This window comes from Amphibalanus amphitrite, unplaced genomic scaffold, assembly GCF_019059575.1.
Source record: "Amphibalanus amphitrite isolate SeventyFive unplaced genomic scaffold, NRLGWU_Aamphi_draft 002503F_arrow, whole genome shotgun sequence".
In the NCBI taxonomy this organism is placed as follows: Eukaryota; Metazoa; Arthropoda; class Thecostraca; order Balanomorpha; family Balanidae; genus Amphibalanus; species Amphibalanus amphitrite.
In genome coordinates this window covers 1-14,416 of record NW_024883930.1, presented here as the reverse complement: position 1 = coordinate 14,416, position 14,416 = coordinate 1, and the positions used below count along the sequence as shown (strand labels likewise).

General features: G+C 47.6%; 1 protein-coding gene across 3 annotated transcripts; it reads left to right on the top strand.

The window, feature by feature from the left end:
- The first annotated feature begins 2,069 nt into the window (after positions 1–2,069).
- LOC122377084 (aarF domain-containing protein kinase 1-like) lies at positions 2,070–9,802 on the top strand. Of its 3 annotated transcripts, none has more exons than XM_043357033.1 (12): positions 2,070–2,313; positions 3,458–3,629; positions 3,970–4,126; positions 4,407–4,543; positions 4,859–5,017; positions 5,316–5,474; positions 5,762–5,928; positions 6,197–6,293; positions 6,759–6,956; positions 7,283–7,425; positions 7,811–7,952; positions 8,398–9,802. In XM_043357033.1, exons 2-12 carry the CDS (start codon positions 3,492–3,494, stop codon positions 8,509–8,511), a joined length of 1,611 nt encoding a protein of 536 aa, XP_043212968.1. In that variant the 5' UTR covers positions 2,070–2,313; positions 3,458–3,491; the 3' UTR covers positions 8,512–9,802. The 3 variants fall into 3 exon arrangements, with proteins under 3 accessions (XP_043212968.1, XP_043212971.1, XP_043212972.1); XM_043357036.1 differs by having other exon boundaries at positions 2,070–2,320; XM_043357037.1 differs by having other exon boundaries at positions 2,212–2,313; positions 3,353–3,629.
- Positions 9,803–14,416: the final 4,614 nt, after the last annotated feature.

Sequence of the window (14,416 nt, the reverse complement as noted above, 5' to 3'; positions counted from 1 at the left end):
AACAGCTGAACAAATGCGCATTGAGCATACCGGCTGGCTTATTGGCGTATGGAGTGCGCTGTAACGTTCAGAATAATCCAGCTCTTCATGTGCTCTGGGCAAGGTCTGGTTCGACACACGGATAGACATCGTGAACTTTAGCATGAGATCAAGTCATGCTTGGTCGGTGACTGGTACGTACGCGGCTCTCGATCGTAGTTTCGCGTCTTTCCAAATAACGTCTGTTGCAGTTGCAGCGAAGTTGTTCGGCGTAAATGCTGCGTAGTTCTTCGCTCGATTGGCGGTATTGCAATTCCGAACTCTGTCTATTAAGACGAACTTTAGAAAATGAGTGAAGATAAAAAAACGAGATTTTTCAACAGCTTGGCCCGTCGTAAAGGAACGGGATATGTATTAGGTGCCAAATTAAAAATGATGCATGAGAGTGGGTTTGCATTACTTTCGTTGTGACTTTCGTTGTTCTTTGGTGAGTCATGACTGATATTCAGAATCCAAGATGAACCTCAAGATCCTCTCATCCTTATGAAACGGAAGAACCTACCTACTGACCGTTTCAAGTTCATTGTTCAGTCGGTGTACCGTGTAGTTATGGTGAACATTTCATTTATTTATTTATTTATTTATTTATTTATTTATTTATTTATTTATTTATTTATTTTTGTGGTTTTTGAATTTTTACCTCCGGTCCGGAGGTAAAACCGCTGACCTTAGGTCAAATCTGATCACATGTTAGCGAAAGAGCGTTAGAAGAGCTACCGAATGAGCTTTTCCGCGGCGCTGTAGCTCATTGGTTTGGTCCCTGTCTCCCGACTTATTCGCCGATTTGTGAAACATTGTCAAAATCGGGAACCAAGTGTGGTGATACCTATCTCTACTTTTGAGTTTTGGTGACCTCAGACAGACAGACAGACAGACGTTTATTCGGAGTCTCCATACAATGGGTTTTGTGACTTCCACGTCATATACAATGCGAAATAAAAATATAAAATATCTAGTTAAAACCACATAGCAAAAGAACAAGCACACTAAAAAACACTAAACACCATTCCATTCCTTACTAGCACGAAAAAGGAAGCCACGGCGGGCGAGCTCGGTTCTAACACGAGGCAGATTCAATAATCCATTCTCGGTCGAACGAGTACCTACATCTGGTAGACTCGTCAGATCTTAAGACCAGCTTATTACGCAAGATCTCAGGGGCGTTAGCTGAGGTCAGCAGATGTCGTACAATGGTGAGATCATGATCGCAAATCAGGTCGTCAACACATTTCCAGGCTAGCTCCTGCAGTGCTGGGGTTACATGTTCGCGCCGGCTCAGGCCACACGCTATGCGAGCACCGAAGTTGATTATTTTCTGAATGCGCTTTTTCTGGGTAACGTTGCAGCTTCCCCAAACACTGATACAGTATTGTATATGCGGGAATACAAGCGCTTCCAGTGACCTCAGCCCGTCAGCGTCTGATCGAAAAATGACCTGTATGTTCCGAAAGATCTGATAGCTTGAGCTATCTATTGCTATCTAAATTGCTTTCACATCGTCTTTCTAGCATTCTTAATTTCTGAGATGAGATAACCAGCCTGATGTTGCCAAAACGCGCCCCTTCATGTAGTCTGTCGAAGTTGGCTGATTGACTCACCCGGGCGCGGGTTAAATGTCAGTATTTGGGTCATTTTATTTTTAGTAAATGATGAGATGTTCGATAGTCGTTACACAAGGCTATGTCGATAACCCGGTTTACATAGGGTTTGTTGCAAGCTTAGGTATATCTCCGTCCGTGATGTTGCAAAAGATGCCAATGGTGCTTAACAATTTACAAAATGATCCCCTTTAAATATTTGTAGACCACTGCATCGAAATTATCGCCAAATTAACGAGCTAGAGCCTCGTCAAATATGCTATGTAAACCGGGTGAAGTGTAAACCAGTTACATAATGAACCACCGGATTTTTTACTCAAGAAAACTTTCATATGGAAGTAAATAAATGCGACATAAATGGCGCACCTACTCCAATCAAAACTCCCCTTTCCCGTGTTTATTTTTTATGCTAAGGGACGCTCACGACCGGAATTTTCAGCTGATCGATCTAAGGCTTTCTTTCATTGGCTCGTAGTCGTTGCCAGAACTCACAGAGCGACACAACCATAGTCTTCAAACAGGCTCCAAAATCATTCCAAAGAGTATAGATGGGCTTGCCAAAGAGAGATAAAATTATGAAAATTTGTCAAAGGGGTGTAGGTATTTCAATTTCTGAGTGTTTTTATATACCTTGGATTTCTGGTTTGGACTAGGGGCTCAATGCTGCTTTCCTTCGGTAAATAGTAAGCAGTTGAAATATTTATTTCCCATGATTTGTATTGGTATTGTGCTTGATTCCATGATTGTCAGAAACAAGATAAATTGATATAGATGCCTAGTGTGTGCGGTGACAGAAGGCTGACGTAGGGATGCAGTGGGTAGAGCTTGGAGGCTTTGTGCGGTCCGACCGCACACAGGGCCAGTGAACAGCCCTCAGGACTTCAATGTCCACGCTCCAATGGGCCTTGACCCGTAAAGTGTCAATGTAATAGGGTTAATTGGCAGTTGGCACCATCTGCCCATGGATGTCATGGGACTGACAAACCCCCTACCATGGTCCATGCTTGTTGGAAGTTGGAACCTCAAGTGGCGCGGGAACTTCTTCCAGACTGGGGGGGCTGAACCATAATAGAAATCAACCTAGGGTACCCCCAAATCTAGTTTTCTCACCGGTTTTAGGCCACTTATTTTTCAGACCTTGGCCTTTTCAACAACAACAAAAAAGGTATTCCGTCTCAGCTGAGTGAAGAAACTACCGTTTTGGCAACCTGGAGTAAAGGTTTTAATCTGCCAAATGAGTTGCCGAGCCAGTGAAATAGGTGGATTTTTCACTTACATGCTTTCTTCCTTTGTGACCCACAACCCCTAATTTGGGGAGGACAAGCTGCCCAACGGTTCCTGGCCTCATGAAACGTTGTGGGGCACCGCCCCTCGGCCGCAGAGTTGTGGGGGCAAGCTTCCCCCACTGCCCCCTCCCCCGGTTCCCGCGCCTATGTATGAATCTATGAAATTATGTTGGTAGATTTCCGATTTCGATTCCTCCAGCTGGGGGGGCTCAAATACATTACGAGCCCCCCCAGCCGAAAAACTGGGGCGGGGGCTCAGCCCCCGCTAGCCCCCCGGTTCCCGCGCCACTGGGAACCTCTTACATTATATCCATGTTGATTTCTTTTTCATTCCAGTCCTTGTTATGTTTGTTATGAGTTATGTGATATAAGAACCATAGGCTAATGATAGACATGGGCAAATGAATTGATGATTGTTTTTCTTTTCAGTGTTGAAAATGTACCTGGTAGGTGTATGACATAACCACACCACAGGTGAATCATGTCACTTGTGATGCATGGAAGTTTTAATCAAGTTGTCACTCATTCCTGCAGGTGATAATCAAATTGACTAACGCTGGGCAGTATCATGCACAGAAGACAAAGAGGACTGTTAAAGCTGGTGGCCACTGCCGGGTTGGTGGGCAGTGTGTACGCGTCACTGAGAGCCAATGACTGGGACCTGCATGCCATTGGCCTGGTCAGGTTTGGCAGAGCAGCCATCACAGTGAGTTGGGCAGCACAATCACCTCATATAAGCTTTGACTTATTCACATAACTTACCCACATTGGCCTAGTAAACTGAGCTGCAATGCAAGGTAAATTTAGAATGAATAATATATTTAGTCATATTCACATCATATTGATGAAAACATGGTTCATCCTTCTGTTTAGCTTAAACCTATTTACATTGATTCACACACTTTTAACTATGCATTTCTGGTACCTACTGTAGTCTTTTTTAGCAATGGGAGGCTAGGAATCTTACTTCTAAATTCCTCTACAGCTTGTATTCTACTGTTCTGTCTCCCTCTCCCAGTTTTCCTACCCAATGTGTGCCTCTTCAGGTGGGTCAGATCAGCTGGGACTACCAGCGCTCTCTGTACTGGAGTGGTCTGGTGGCCGGCACTGCAGAGTATGACCGGCTCAAGTCGGAGGTGCACCAGCGGGGCGCCGACCGACTGCTGCGGCTCTGCTGCGCCAACAGGGGCTGCTTTATCAAAGGTGACTATTTCCTCGACAGCTGAGATGATTAAAGTCCTACCACGTCATCTTAGGTGCTTAATTTGCGTATTCTGCCACAGCATACTCAATCAATCATCATCATGAATTGTTGCTGTGATTAGATACGTTTGTAAAATGCATGCAACCAATAAAATAGCCTGCAACTTTTGTCGTTGCTACGAAATGGAGTAATGTAAAAGAATCCCGGTGCTCATTCCCCGTGCCCGTCATTGTCACGGTCACCGCTCAGTTTACCTTACTGTAATTTCGTTTCCGGCAGTGGGACAGCACCTGGGCGCCCTGGACTACCTCATTCCGGCGGAGTACGTACGCACGCTGCGGATTCTGCACTCGAGGGCGCCGCAGACACCGCTGCACGAGCTGCTGGCACTCCTCAGCACCGAGCTCGGCGTCAAGGTGTGTAGAACGGTCACTGCTGATGGTTCGCGTTGTCAGCGACCGATGATGAACATAGTGGACATATTTGACGAATAACTGGTAACTAAAGCTTTTTGTTTGCGGTGTTCTTGCTGGCGCGTCATGCCAGTTTCGCGATTAATTGTTGTGCTGATTTGTGAAAGGTGTATCACGTTGACACGACTATGGACACAATACGAACTTTTACGTGTCGTCACTGTATTTGTCTGTGCTCAGGCATCGATGTGTTACGATGCTTGTATGTGCAGGTGTCAGACATTGACATATCATCACTACCTTTGTCTCTATCCCCAGGCGTCAGACGTGGTCGCGGAGGTGGACCCGGAGCCGCTGGGCACCGCCTCCCTGGCTCAGGTCCACCGGGCCCGGCTGACGGACGGCTCCACGGTGGCGCTCAAGATCCAGCACCCGACCGTGCTGGCCAACTCGTTTGTCGATATGAAGACCATGGAGGTGAGAACTGAGTGCGGGCTGGTGCCCGGCGGGGAAGACGGGCACAAGGGTCTTATAACGGGCTCGATTGACGGGATCGGGGATACAGTCTATATCGAGTTACAGCTCGCTGTTGGATCTCATCAGGAATAATTTGATAGAATTTCTATTTCACCCCAAGTAGTTTTTCTGTAAGTCACGGTTAATTGGCGTTCAAAGCGATGTTCGTTATGTAAGCCAACGCTTCCGATGCTCTAACAGCACTATCTTACCTTTGCCACAGTAACCACTAACCTTTGTTCATACTTGTTTGTCTCAGGTGCTAGTGCGGCTGGTGGCCTGGGTGTTTCCCGACTTTGAGCTGATGTGGCTGGCAGAAGAGACCAAGAAGAACCTCCCGAGGGAGCTTGACTTCAGTCAGGAGGCCAAAAATGCCGAAAGAGTCGCCGACATGTTCAAACACTTCGCCTGGCTTCGGGTACGGGTTGGGGGCTCATCCATCGGTGTTTACCTCACCGACTCCATCTTTCGAGCAAACATGTCATGTAGGAATGTTCCATTTGAACGCTCACAGACTACATAGGCCACATTTTAACTTATTGAAATGTTGCTTCCATTCTTTTTCACTGGATACATCACCCAATTGCCGGCCCGCTCTATCGCCAGGCTCCCATGGTTTGTTGGGACCTGACCATACCCTGCCCTTTTCGTCAGGTTCCCAAGGTTTGCTGGGACCTGACCTCACCTTACCCTGTCTCTTGTCAGGTCCCCAAGGTTCGCTGGGACCTGACGACGTCCCGTGTGCTCACTATGGAGTACTGTGACGGTGGCCAGGTCAACGACCCCGACTACCTGCACACACACGGTATCTCGCCCCGTGAGGTCTCGCAGAAGCTCGGAAAACTCTACTCAGAAATGATATTCGAGAAAGGGTGAGCAGGAGCAGAAAAGGTGACAGAAAAGGTGTAGTGTGCTGTCATTATCCACCAAGAAAGTTAGCAGACCCTCAGAGGTATTTGTCTTATAGCAAGCGCAGAAGTGGCTAGATCCGGCGCTCAATTAAGTGTTCGGATCAGTTAGCGAAAACACACTGTCCTTAGTTTCGTAAGTAGATAGTGTGGTCGCTTGGCGAGCTCGCTGTTTTTCTCCACATCGCTCACTCCTGTACTGCATTCTCACCTCTCTGCACTGATGTTTCAGGTATATTCACTGCGATCCACACCCGGGTAACCTGCTAGTTCGCAAAAATGACGGAGGCAACGTGGAGATTGTACTACTCGACCACGGCCTCTATACGGTACGCGGGACTGTCGAAGGAGACTCTGGTGTGTGTATGGGCTGTGTACTGTACGGACAGAGTTATAGGTGGGTCTGTCGGCCAGTGCAGGCCTTTACACGGTGGTTTCGGTGTGAGTTAGGGCTATGCAAGACGGGTTTGGTGTGGGTATGGGTTGTACACGATGGGTCTGATTGGAAGCGTACAGCACATAACGGATCCGGTGTGATGCTGTTGTGAGCTTTTCATGATGTGGGCTATGGACCGTCGGCTCTGCGTTAGGTCCTGGGGTTCAGTGTTTGCCTGTTATCGACCGTGCATTTAGTGAACACAATATTTCCGCTAACCCCTCTGACTGCCGCTCGTCGCCCCCGCAGACTCTCCCTGACAAACTGCGCTGGAGCTACAGCATGTCCTGTCTGTCATATACTAGTACAGCACACGAGGTGTCTGCTAATATCTGACCGCCGCTCGCCGCCCCCACAGACTCTCCCTGACAAACTACGCTGGAGCTACAGCCGGTTCTGGCTGTCGATCCTCTCTGGTGACCTGGTCAGCATGGAGCGGGAGGGCGGCCGGCTGGGCGTGGGCCGGCTGTACGGCCTGCTGGCCTGTATGGTGGCGGGACGGAGCTGGCAGGCCATCACCACCGGTCTGGACAAACAGAAACTCACCGAGGCAGAGGTCAGTCACTGAGTCTGACTCAGTCGGAAAAAATAACTCAGTTAAGCGGCTTTGAAGCTCACCGGTTCCTTTACGGAACACGAGCTATTTTCTTTTAGTTTCATACAGCGTGCGTTTGTTCATTTGAGTGAGTATATAACTGGCGGTGTGGTACCTGGCGACAAACAGCGGTAGAGATAGCGCGCGACGGTGTCTCTACTTCGTCCCCGGCCTGGCTAACCGTAGCCCCTGTCTGCATGTGAAACCGGAAAGGCTGACTCGGTCCAAGGTTACCACTGAAGGGCTAACCAGCGGCCTAATATAATACCACACTCTTCGGCCCTCAGGAGGGTACCATTAAGGAGGAGGTGAGTCGCTACCTACCAGAGATCGCTGCCGTCCTCAACAAGGTGCCCCGCGAGCTGCTGCTCATCTTCAAAACCAACGACCTCCTTCGAGGCATCGACTACAGCCTTGGCACTAAGGGCAGGTAAGAGACAGAGCGTCTTGCCGCCACCGAAATATGCGTTCGGATTGCGTTAGTGTTTGCCTTGTGCTGCTGTTGTGTTTTATCATGCTTGTCACTGTCGCTGTTGGCGCTTTCCTCTGACGACGCTGCTTTATGTCATGACGGTACTGTTTGTGTCTTAGGGCTTGACTGCTTCATACCATGTTACTGACACTGTCCTAGTGTACCCTGGGACCTCGTTGATTCCCTCATCGGCTTTCCCCATGTGTCCAGTGTGCTCGAAAGCTCGGCATACTTAGCCCTCTGAAGTCACTATATCTGCCTTCCCCCGTGTACGTCAGTATGTTCTCTGACGTCTCTTTGTCAGCGCGTCTCTGCCACACCCCTCTCTCCGGTCTTCCCCCAGCATGACGTCGCTGCTGACGATGTGCGAGTGCTGTGTGCGGTCCGTGTACGGCGAACGGTACCAGCGCTGTGAGAGCACTCCCGGTCGGCTGGCCGTGCTCGCCACCCAACACTGGACGCTGCTGAAAATCAAAATATATGAGGTGAGTAGCTCTGGGAGGACATACTATGAGGGATCTGTACAGAGTTAGACCTTGTAACTTTAGAGTTAGACTTCTGATGCCGATCTGCATCCGGTGTCGCTACTTCTGGCTCCCGGCTGTCCTACACTGGATATTTATAACGCCGGGAGTTTTTTTTTTAATATGCTGTTATTATAGTCTGGGAAATAATTATAATTCGACGCGCCCCTAAACCCCAATGAACGAACGAAATAATTATAATTGCACATTGTTTGCTCTATCAGGAGGTACAACACTCAGCATTGATCTGACACTAACTGAGGCGTCAATAGTTTGCCATAGCGCCTAGCGAGCATAACAATCGTCGCACGTACAAGTGTGATGGTATGTACCCATTACCCGATGTGCCGCCGTACGAGGTGGTGTTTGGTGTCTCCGCAGTACTGACCGTCTATTGGTTCCCCAGGTGTACTTACGAGTGCTACACTCACCACTAGGCCAGCGGCTGGCCGAACTGTGGTCGGGCTGGGGCAGTGTCCGGTCGCCGCTCTACCAGCCCGCTGTGATACCCGAGGCCTGACCCGGTGTAGTGACCTAGAACACTGAAGAGCGACTGTACGATGGGAGACTGGTTAGGCATGACTAGACAAATAAGTTAGACCGAGGGTGAAGTAGGAGCCCGTAGTCGAGGAGCCCGACAGCGGACTGGTTAGACACAGAGTCTGATGGTGAACTGGTTATAGACGGACAGGGAAACTACTTGACGACGTGTTGATAGGGTAGTCGGTTCAGCAGAGCGGGGTTTCCACTGGGCGAAGGATAGAACAGTTTAATGCGCTGCCCGCTCGCTGTCCCAATGCAGCTGTTTAGGCGCGTGGGTGGTGGCGAGCTGTTATACTCGTGGCGAGTGGTGGTTAGAAGCTTTGTAAGGGACAGAGTGGATCGACTGGCATTGCCCTTGTTGTTAAAGCTGCATAATTTTATTTATGTTCGGATGACGAATGAATGAATGTTTTAGAATCATTATTGGTGAGGGTGTGTGCTGTGAAGTTTGTAGATTTTCTGGGCAGTAATCGGAACGAGTCGCGGTTGAGCAGCCTGACCGTATTTCGACGGCGTGGTAGGACATTGTGTAAAGTGTAAACCGTATACAGTATGGGCAATCGACAGCTGTAGCTCGCTTTGTCTTCATCTTAGGGCAGTTCCACGTTGCGTGCCTCAGAATTTGTTCAGTGCAATCCTTCAAGGCACGCCATTTACCGATCGGTGTGGCATCATCGATTCGAATAGTGCCTTACTTTTAAAGTTCTTTTAAAAGTTTATCGTCAAAGATTAGGTGGCGGGTGCCCTAGCCCGGAGTGACCGCTGAGGCGCCGGTAGTACCAATTCAAACCACAGCGGACCGGTGATGCCTCGGGGACGCTATTAGTAGTTCGGCTATGTCTGACATTGGTGCAATGGAAGATAGTAATTGGGCAGCTCCCACCGATAGGCCAGCATATTTTCTTGTTGGTACTTATTCGCTGCTTTTATTAGGTGTCATAGATATATTTGCAGTTAATTTAATACGTCTACCTCAGGGATGCGATTTACGAATATATGATTGTTGTTGGAAGCCGACAGCCCCATCATCCTATCGGATGTATGATGTCAGACCTCTATCATCATTTTATATCTGCTTTGTGATGTAGCAGGTCCTGTTGCTATTGTTGTTAGTTGCGAGTGATTGATGAGGTTATGTGAAGCGACTTGCGATCGATCGATGAAACTGCATATGGAAATGCTCAATCTGTCATTTTACTGGTCTGCTGAGCCGTTCCCTACAGTGCATTGTTTGTGGCATGATAATACATAGAATTTTCCGTGCCTAATTGTCAGCATGTGATTGATTTCGCCAAAGCTTGATGGAACCCACGGACAGCAGCATATTACGCCGACATCAGCACAAGTTGAGTCTGTTTCAAGCGGCATGCATCACAAGACCTCGTTTCTGGAGTCACTACTAGAGCTGTTGTCGTTAAACTGTTTCAGTAGCGCATGTGTCACTTGCTTTCACCATGCAAGCCTCATTTTTGGACGAGCCGAGCATACCTTGAATAGCATAGCATCACTTCTCCACCAAGTCACGGTGTGTTCGAATTGTCCCACCGTGGGGTAATTTGAACATACTGCCTTTACCTGCCATAAAAACGATAGTCTCGCCAGCACCAATGTTGTTTGACCCATAAACGAATAGGCAGAGCAATTCTAAACATACCATCATTTGAAAAATCAACACAACAACAAAAATAAGAGTTGAAGAGTATCAATATCTGCACGCTGCACACCGGTCAGTTGACAGAATTCGCCTCTCTTCAATTAACAGAACGTCTATCATCTCCGTTCGATAAAACTCTACCAAACCTTACTTCATCTGTTATAGTGGTGCCAATCGGAACCTGGACATTCGGAGTTCCGATTCTTTATAATGTCCAATTCGGATTTGATTGCACAAAGGTATAGTAGTCTGGACAACGTTGGACGATAGCCTGCCACACTTAAGCATTTTTATCAAGTAATCGTGCGTAGCATTGATTGGCGAATGGAAAGCTTGTTAAGCTCTCAATATAATGAACACTTTTCGGCTGGTAAAATTACATGATAAGCAATATAAATGACGGTTTTGAGTGTTGATAGCTGCATAATTTTCGGACATATTTGGACAAATAGTTGACTTTAACATTTTTGGACGGAAAATCAACGAAAATGCCGGACATTAAACGGATATTAGACGTAAATTTTCTAAAATTGGCATCACTTATCTGCTACTGCTTTGGGTCGAATATATTGGCAAAAAAAAAAAAACTGGGAGCGTTGTTTTTTTCGGAGCTATCCCTGTCTTCATTGAAATTCTCACACTATGTTCAAATTACCCCACGCTAAAAGTTATTTTGCCATTTTTTAAAACAGGGTTCAAAAGCAAATTTCTTGGATTGAAGGTGTGAGAAAATCACGGTCGCGGTGGGCGCGACCGGCGCCCCACCTTCGGTGACCGTGCCACGATCGAGGTGGATGCGACCTGCATCACTGCCTCTGGTGGCGCAAGGCTCGCTGCAACACCACGCAGCCCGCGACGGGGACGGAGGCCGGTGTCGTGCTGGAGACTGTACCACCCACACGCACCGGCGAGGCGGCACGGTGTCGCAACCTACGCACTGGCCACTGACCGACCTTCGCCCAACCCCTCGGGACGTGACGGTGAACCCGGGACGGAGCGCGAGGAGATGGCTTTCGCCCGACCCTGGGGGCGCGCTGGCGAGACCGGGCCGGCGCGCGAGGTCACGACTTTCACGCCGCACAGCCGTGCCACGTCATGTACGCGTTTCTCCGACGTTTAGAACATGTAGTCTTTATATTTATGTAATTAGCCCTGCAATGGATTGGAACAGGCTTTTTGTCCTGTAGCTCTGTATAGCTAACAAAGAATAAATAGGAGCAGACCTGGAATACGGATCGATCGCATTATTCCTTGTGTGAAATAGATTACGACGTATTACGGTAAATACGTGCGTAATAACTTATTGCAGGAACGACCCTCACGGACTGCATGATTTATTGTACTTTACAGTATTCGATATGCCAGGTTCTAAGCTGATGTATGTCGCCCAATTTGATACGGGTTGCATGGTCTATTGCACATATAAGATAAGATACCTTAGAGACAAAACTGACTGTCACGGAATGTTCACTATTTTACGTGGTTTCACGGGTTTTCCAAAGCAGAAAACATAATGCTAGTTTCATTGTTTGTCGGTTGCATTATGTACGTTTAAAATTGGCAATGTAACATTACGAGAAACAATACGGGCCTTCTGGTACAATAAACAACGATGAGGTACCGGGTCGCATTGTTTATTGTAATGATGTTAACTGTGAACAATAAGTGTGTGACTTTATATCCTATCTGGTATTCTATATGTTAATCTGACGTTCTGTGAGTTTGTGAGTTGGCACCTATTTCGCATGTAGTTTCATTCGCGAATAAGGATGGATTCTTACGGCCATGCCTGTAACGTGCGTGTATGTGTATTATTTCTATATGTTATACTGTGGCCCTCGGATTGCGTGAAAGCACGCGGGTTGTGACGTCACACTGCGTGTGACGGTATAAATACGCGCGCGTGGCGTAGGTCGGGGCCACCGTTCCGTGCTTCTATCCTCAGGATACTGAAATCCTTCTCCTCCACGCCGCAACCCCCCTCTGGGCTGGACAGGCAACTTTATCTCATGCGGGCTGCTCCCTTGGAGCGGCACCGCTGCTCCCGAGGGAGCGCACCCCGTAGCCGGGTGCAGTGAGTGCCTTGGGGCTGGGTGGCCTGTCCTCTGGACGGGCTCAGCCCCGGCGACTCACTAGGGTGCCTGCCCAGACCAATGTCTCCCCCTATATCCTATCATCCTCCCGGCTCTGAAATGGTCTCATTGGACCGAAAGGGCCTAACCCAACAAAACAAAGTAGGTCGGGGCGCTCTCGCTCTGCTGGCTCGCTTCTGGCTCTCTCTTGTTCGCCCTCGCTGGCACTCGTCCGCCCCGTCACGGACGGAGCGGTGCTCCTCCGCGGCCTCGCCACGCAGTGATGTGAGTACCGGTACCGGTCCGGTCCAGTCAGGACCTGTTGAGCCCGAGTGGCGCGGCAGTGTTTCCTTCACTGCGCGTGTAGCGGGTAACATTGCGCCTGTCTGCCCATTGCCTGGTAACTGTGCTATTGCTTTACTCGAATCTAATCTCATGTCTTTTATAGCCTGTAATGTAATATACCTGTTCCAAGACAAAGCAAATTCTTTGTAGTTGGTAACGTTTACATCTGAAAGGGACGAATGCTTTAGAAGTTGGGCTAAAAATAAAACTTTCATACTCCTAGACAAACGATCTGCTCAGCAGACACTTCACGCGTGAAGCCAAGCTGGCAAAGTAAAACATAAAATTCACAAAGGCACTGATTAGGTCATTGTACAACAAAAGCCGTTGCGTATTAGGCGCTAGCAATGCAAGATTTTGCGCTGCAATGAAGTTGCAATGACGTGTTGTTAGGCGTTTATCCTTGCGAAATTGATTTTTTACACTGTGCGTCAACATCTTCATTCCCTGAAACTTAAAACCCCGTTCATATGATAGCCCTTTTAGTTACGATAATTTATCTCATTGGTCTTATTGTCATCCCACTTATGGATTTTCCGTAATTTTGTGTTATTCACACTATGTTCAAATTGCCCCACATGATCAAATTACCCCACCCTACCCTACCCCGAAAAGCCAAAATAGTATAAAAAATTCGCTTCCGATAGCAGACGGACAGACGTCTTTTATGTGGAGGAATGGTAGCTTCGACGCTCGGCGGGCCTTCATCGCCTCAATTGTTTGGATTGGGTACTTAATTTGGTGACTTGCAATAATTGCAAGAATGTAAGTGAAGTGTTATGGTCAATCTGGTGGAGCAATGGGATGAATCGGTGATATCCGAGCATCGTACACACCCATTATTGATCACGCGGGCTGCCCTTGGATTATCCCGATCGAGCATTGGTAAAAACTTCCTTTAATTTGGTAGCCATCGAAATGAATACAACAACTACGCAGAACCGACATTACCAAAGTGCAAAGTTGACCGTGGAGCTGTTCAACGTATCATGCTCTTATATTGCTTTTTTCTTCCAACCAATCACGGCTGGGAAAAATGAAGAAAAGCGTCGCTGATGACGCAAGAAGCAGGTTGTAGAAGATCGCCATTGGTGGTATGGTTTCAAAAGACGTCATTAATTTTGACAACGGTCGTTGACACTGGTTTCGACAGCAGTAGGCAGCGAAGAAGCAGGACTTACTGAACAACAACCGAATCCGTAATGTAAACGCCAGTGCCCAGTCTCGTAGAGATCCTTTGCTTTTGGTGTTGGTGTCGGATGCAGACGTGTGGTTGGTGATTGAAGTCAAGGTATTGAAGTGGACTGTGGTTGCCAAGTTTTTTCCTATGCTTTTTGCATTGGTATAGTTTTAAGAAAAACCATGAAATTTATTTCACACTCTCTATGCATTCAACCTTTAGGTCCTAATCATATCTTGAACATTCAGCATCTTGCAAATGAGCTAGGTAGCTTGGTTGTAATGTCACGCATGCTCGATGGTGATAGTTCGAGTATAAAATCACTGGCACCCATTAGACTGACCAGGCCTTATTCCCTAAATAATATATAATATATATTATAAGTAACGGAGCGGAGCTTATGTGGCAAGCTTGCATTTCAGATTCACTATCTCGTGTTTCAAATTTATTGATGCTGCCGTTAATACTTATTGTCTATTTGATCAATTCTGCAGTGCAAAACTAAAACCACATACCTATGTAATGAGTAGATGATTTCATATCCTGTGACTGGCTACACATTGCAAGTATGTTGGGTAGTAGGTAGAAAACAGGCACACATTGTTTTTTGCAACCAAGGAGAGGCACTGTG

Coding starts and splice junctions, on each gene's coding strand:
- LOC122377084 (XM_043357033.1), top strand. CDS start 3,492: ATGCACAGAAGACAAAGAGGACTGTTAAAGCTGGTGGCCACTGCCGGG. Junction 4,127..4,406: donor CAGGGGCTGCTTTATCAAAG/GTGACTATTTCC, acceptor CGTTTCCGGCAG/TGGGACAGCACCTGGGCGCC. Junction 5,929..6,196: donor GAAATGATATTCGAGAAAGG/GTGAGCAGGAGC, acceptor CTGATGTTTCAG/GTATATTCACTGCGATCCAC.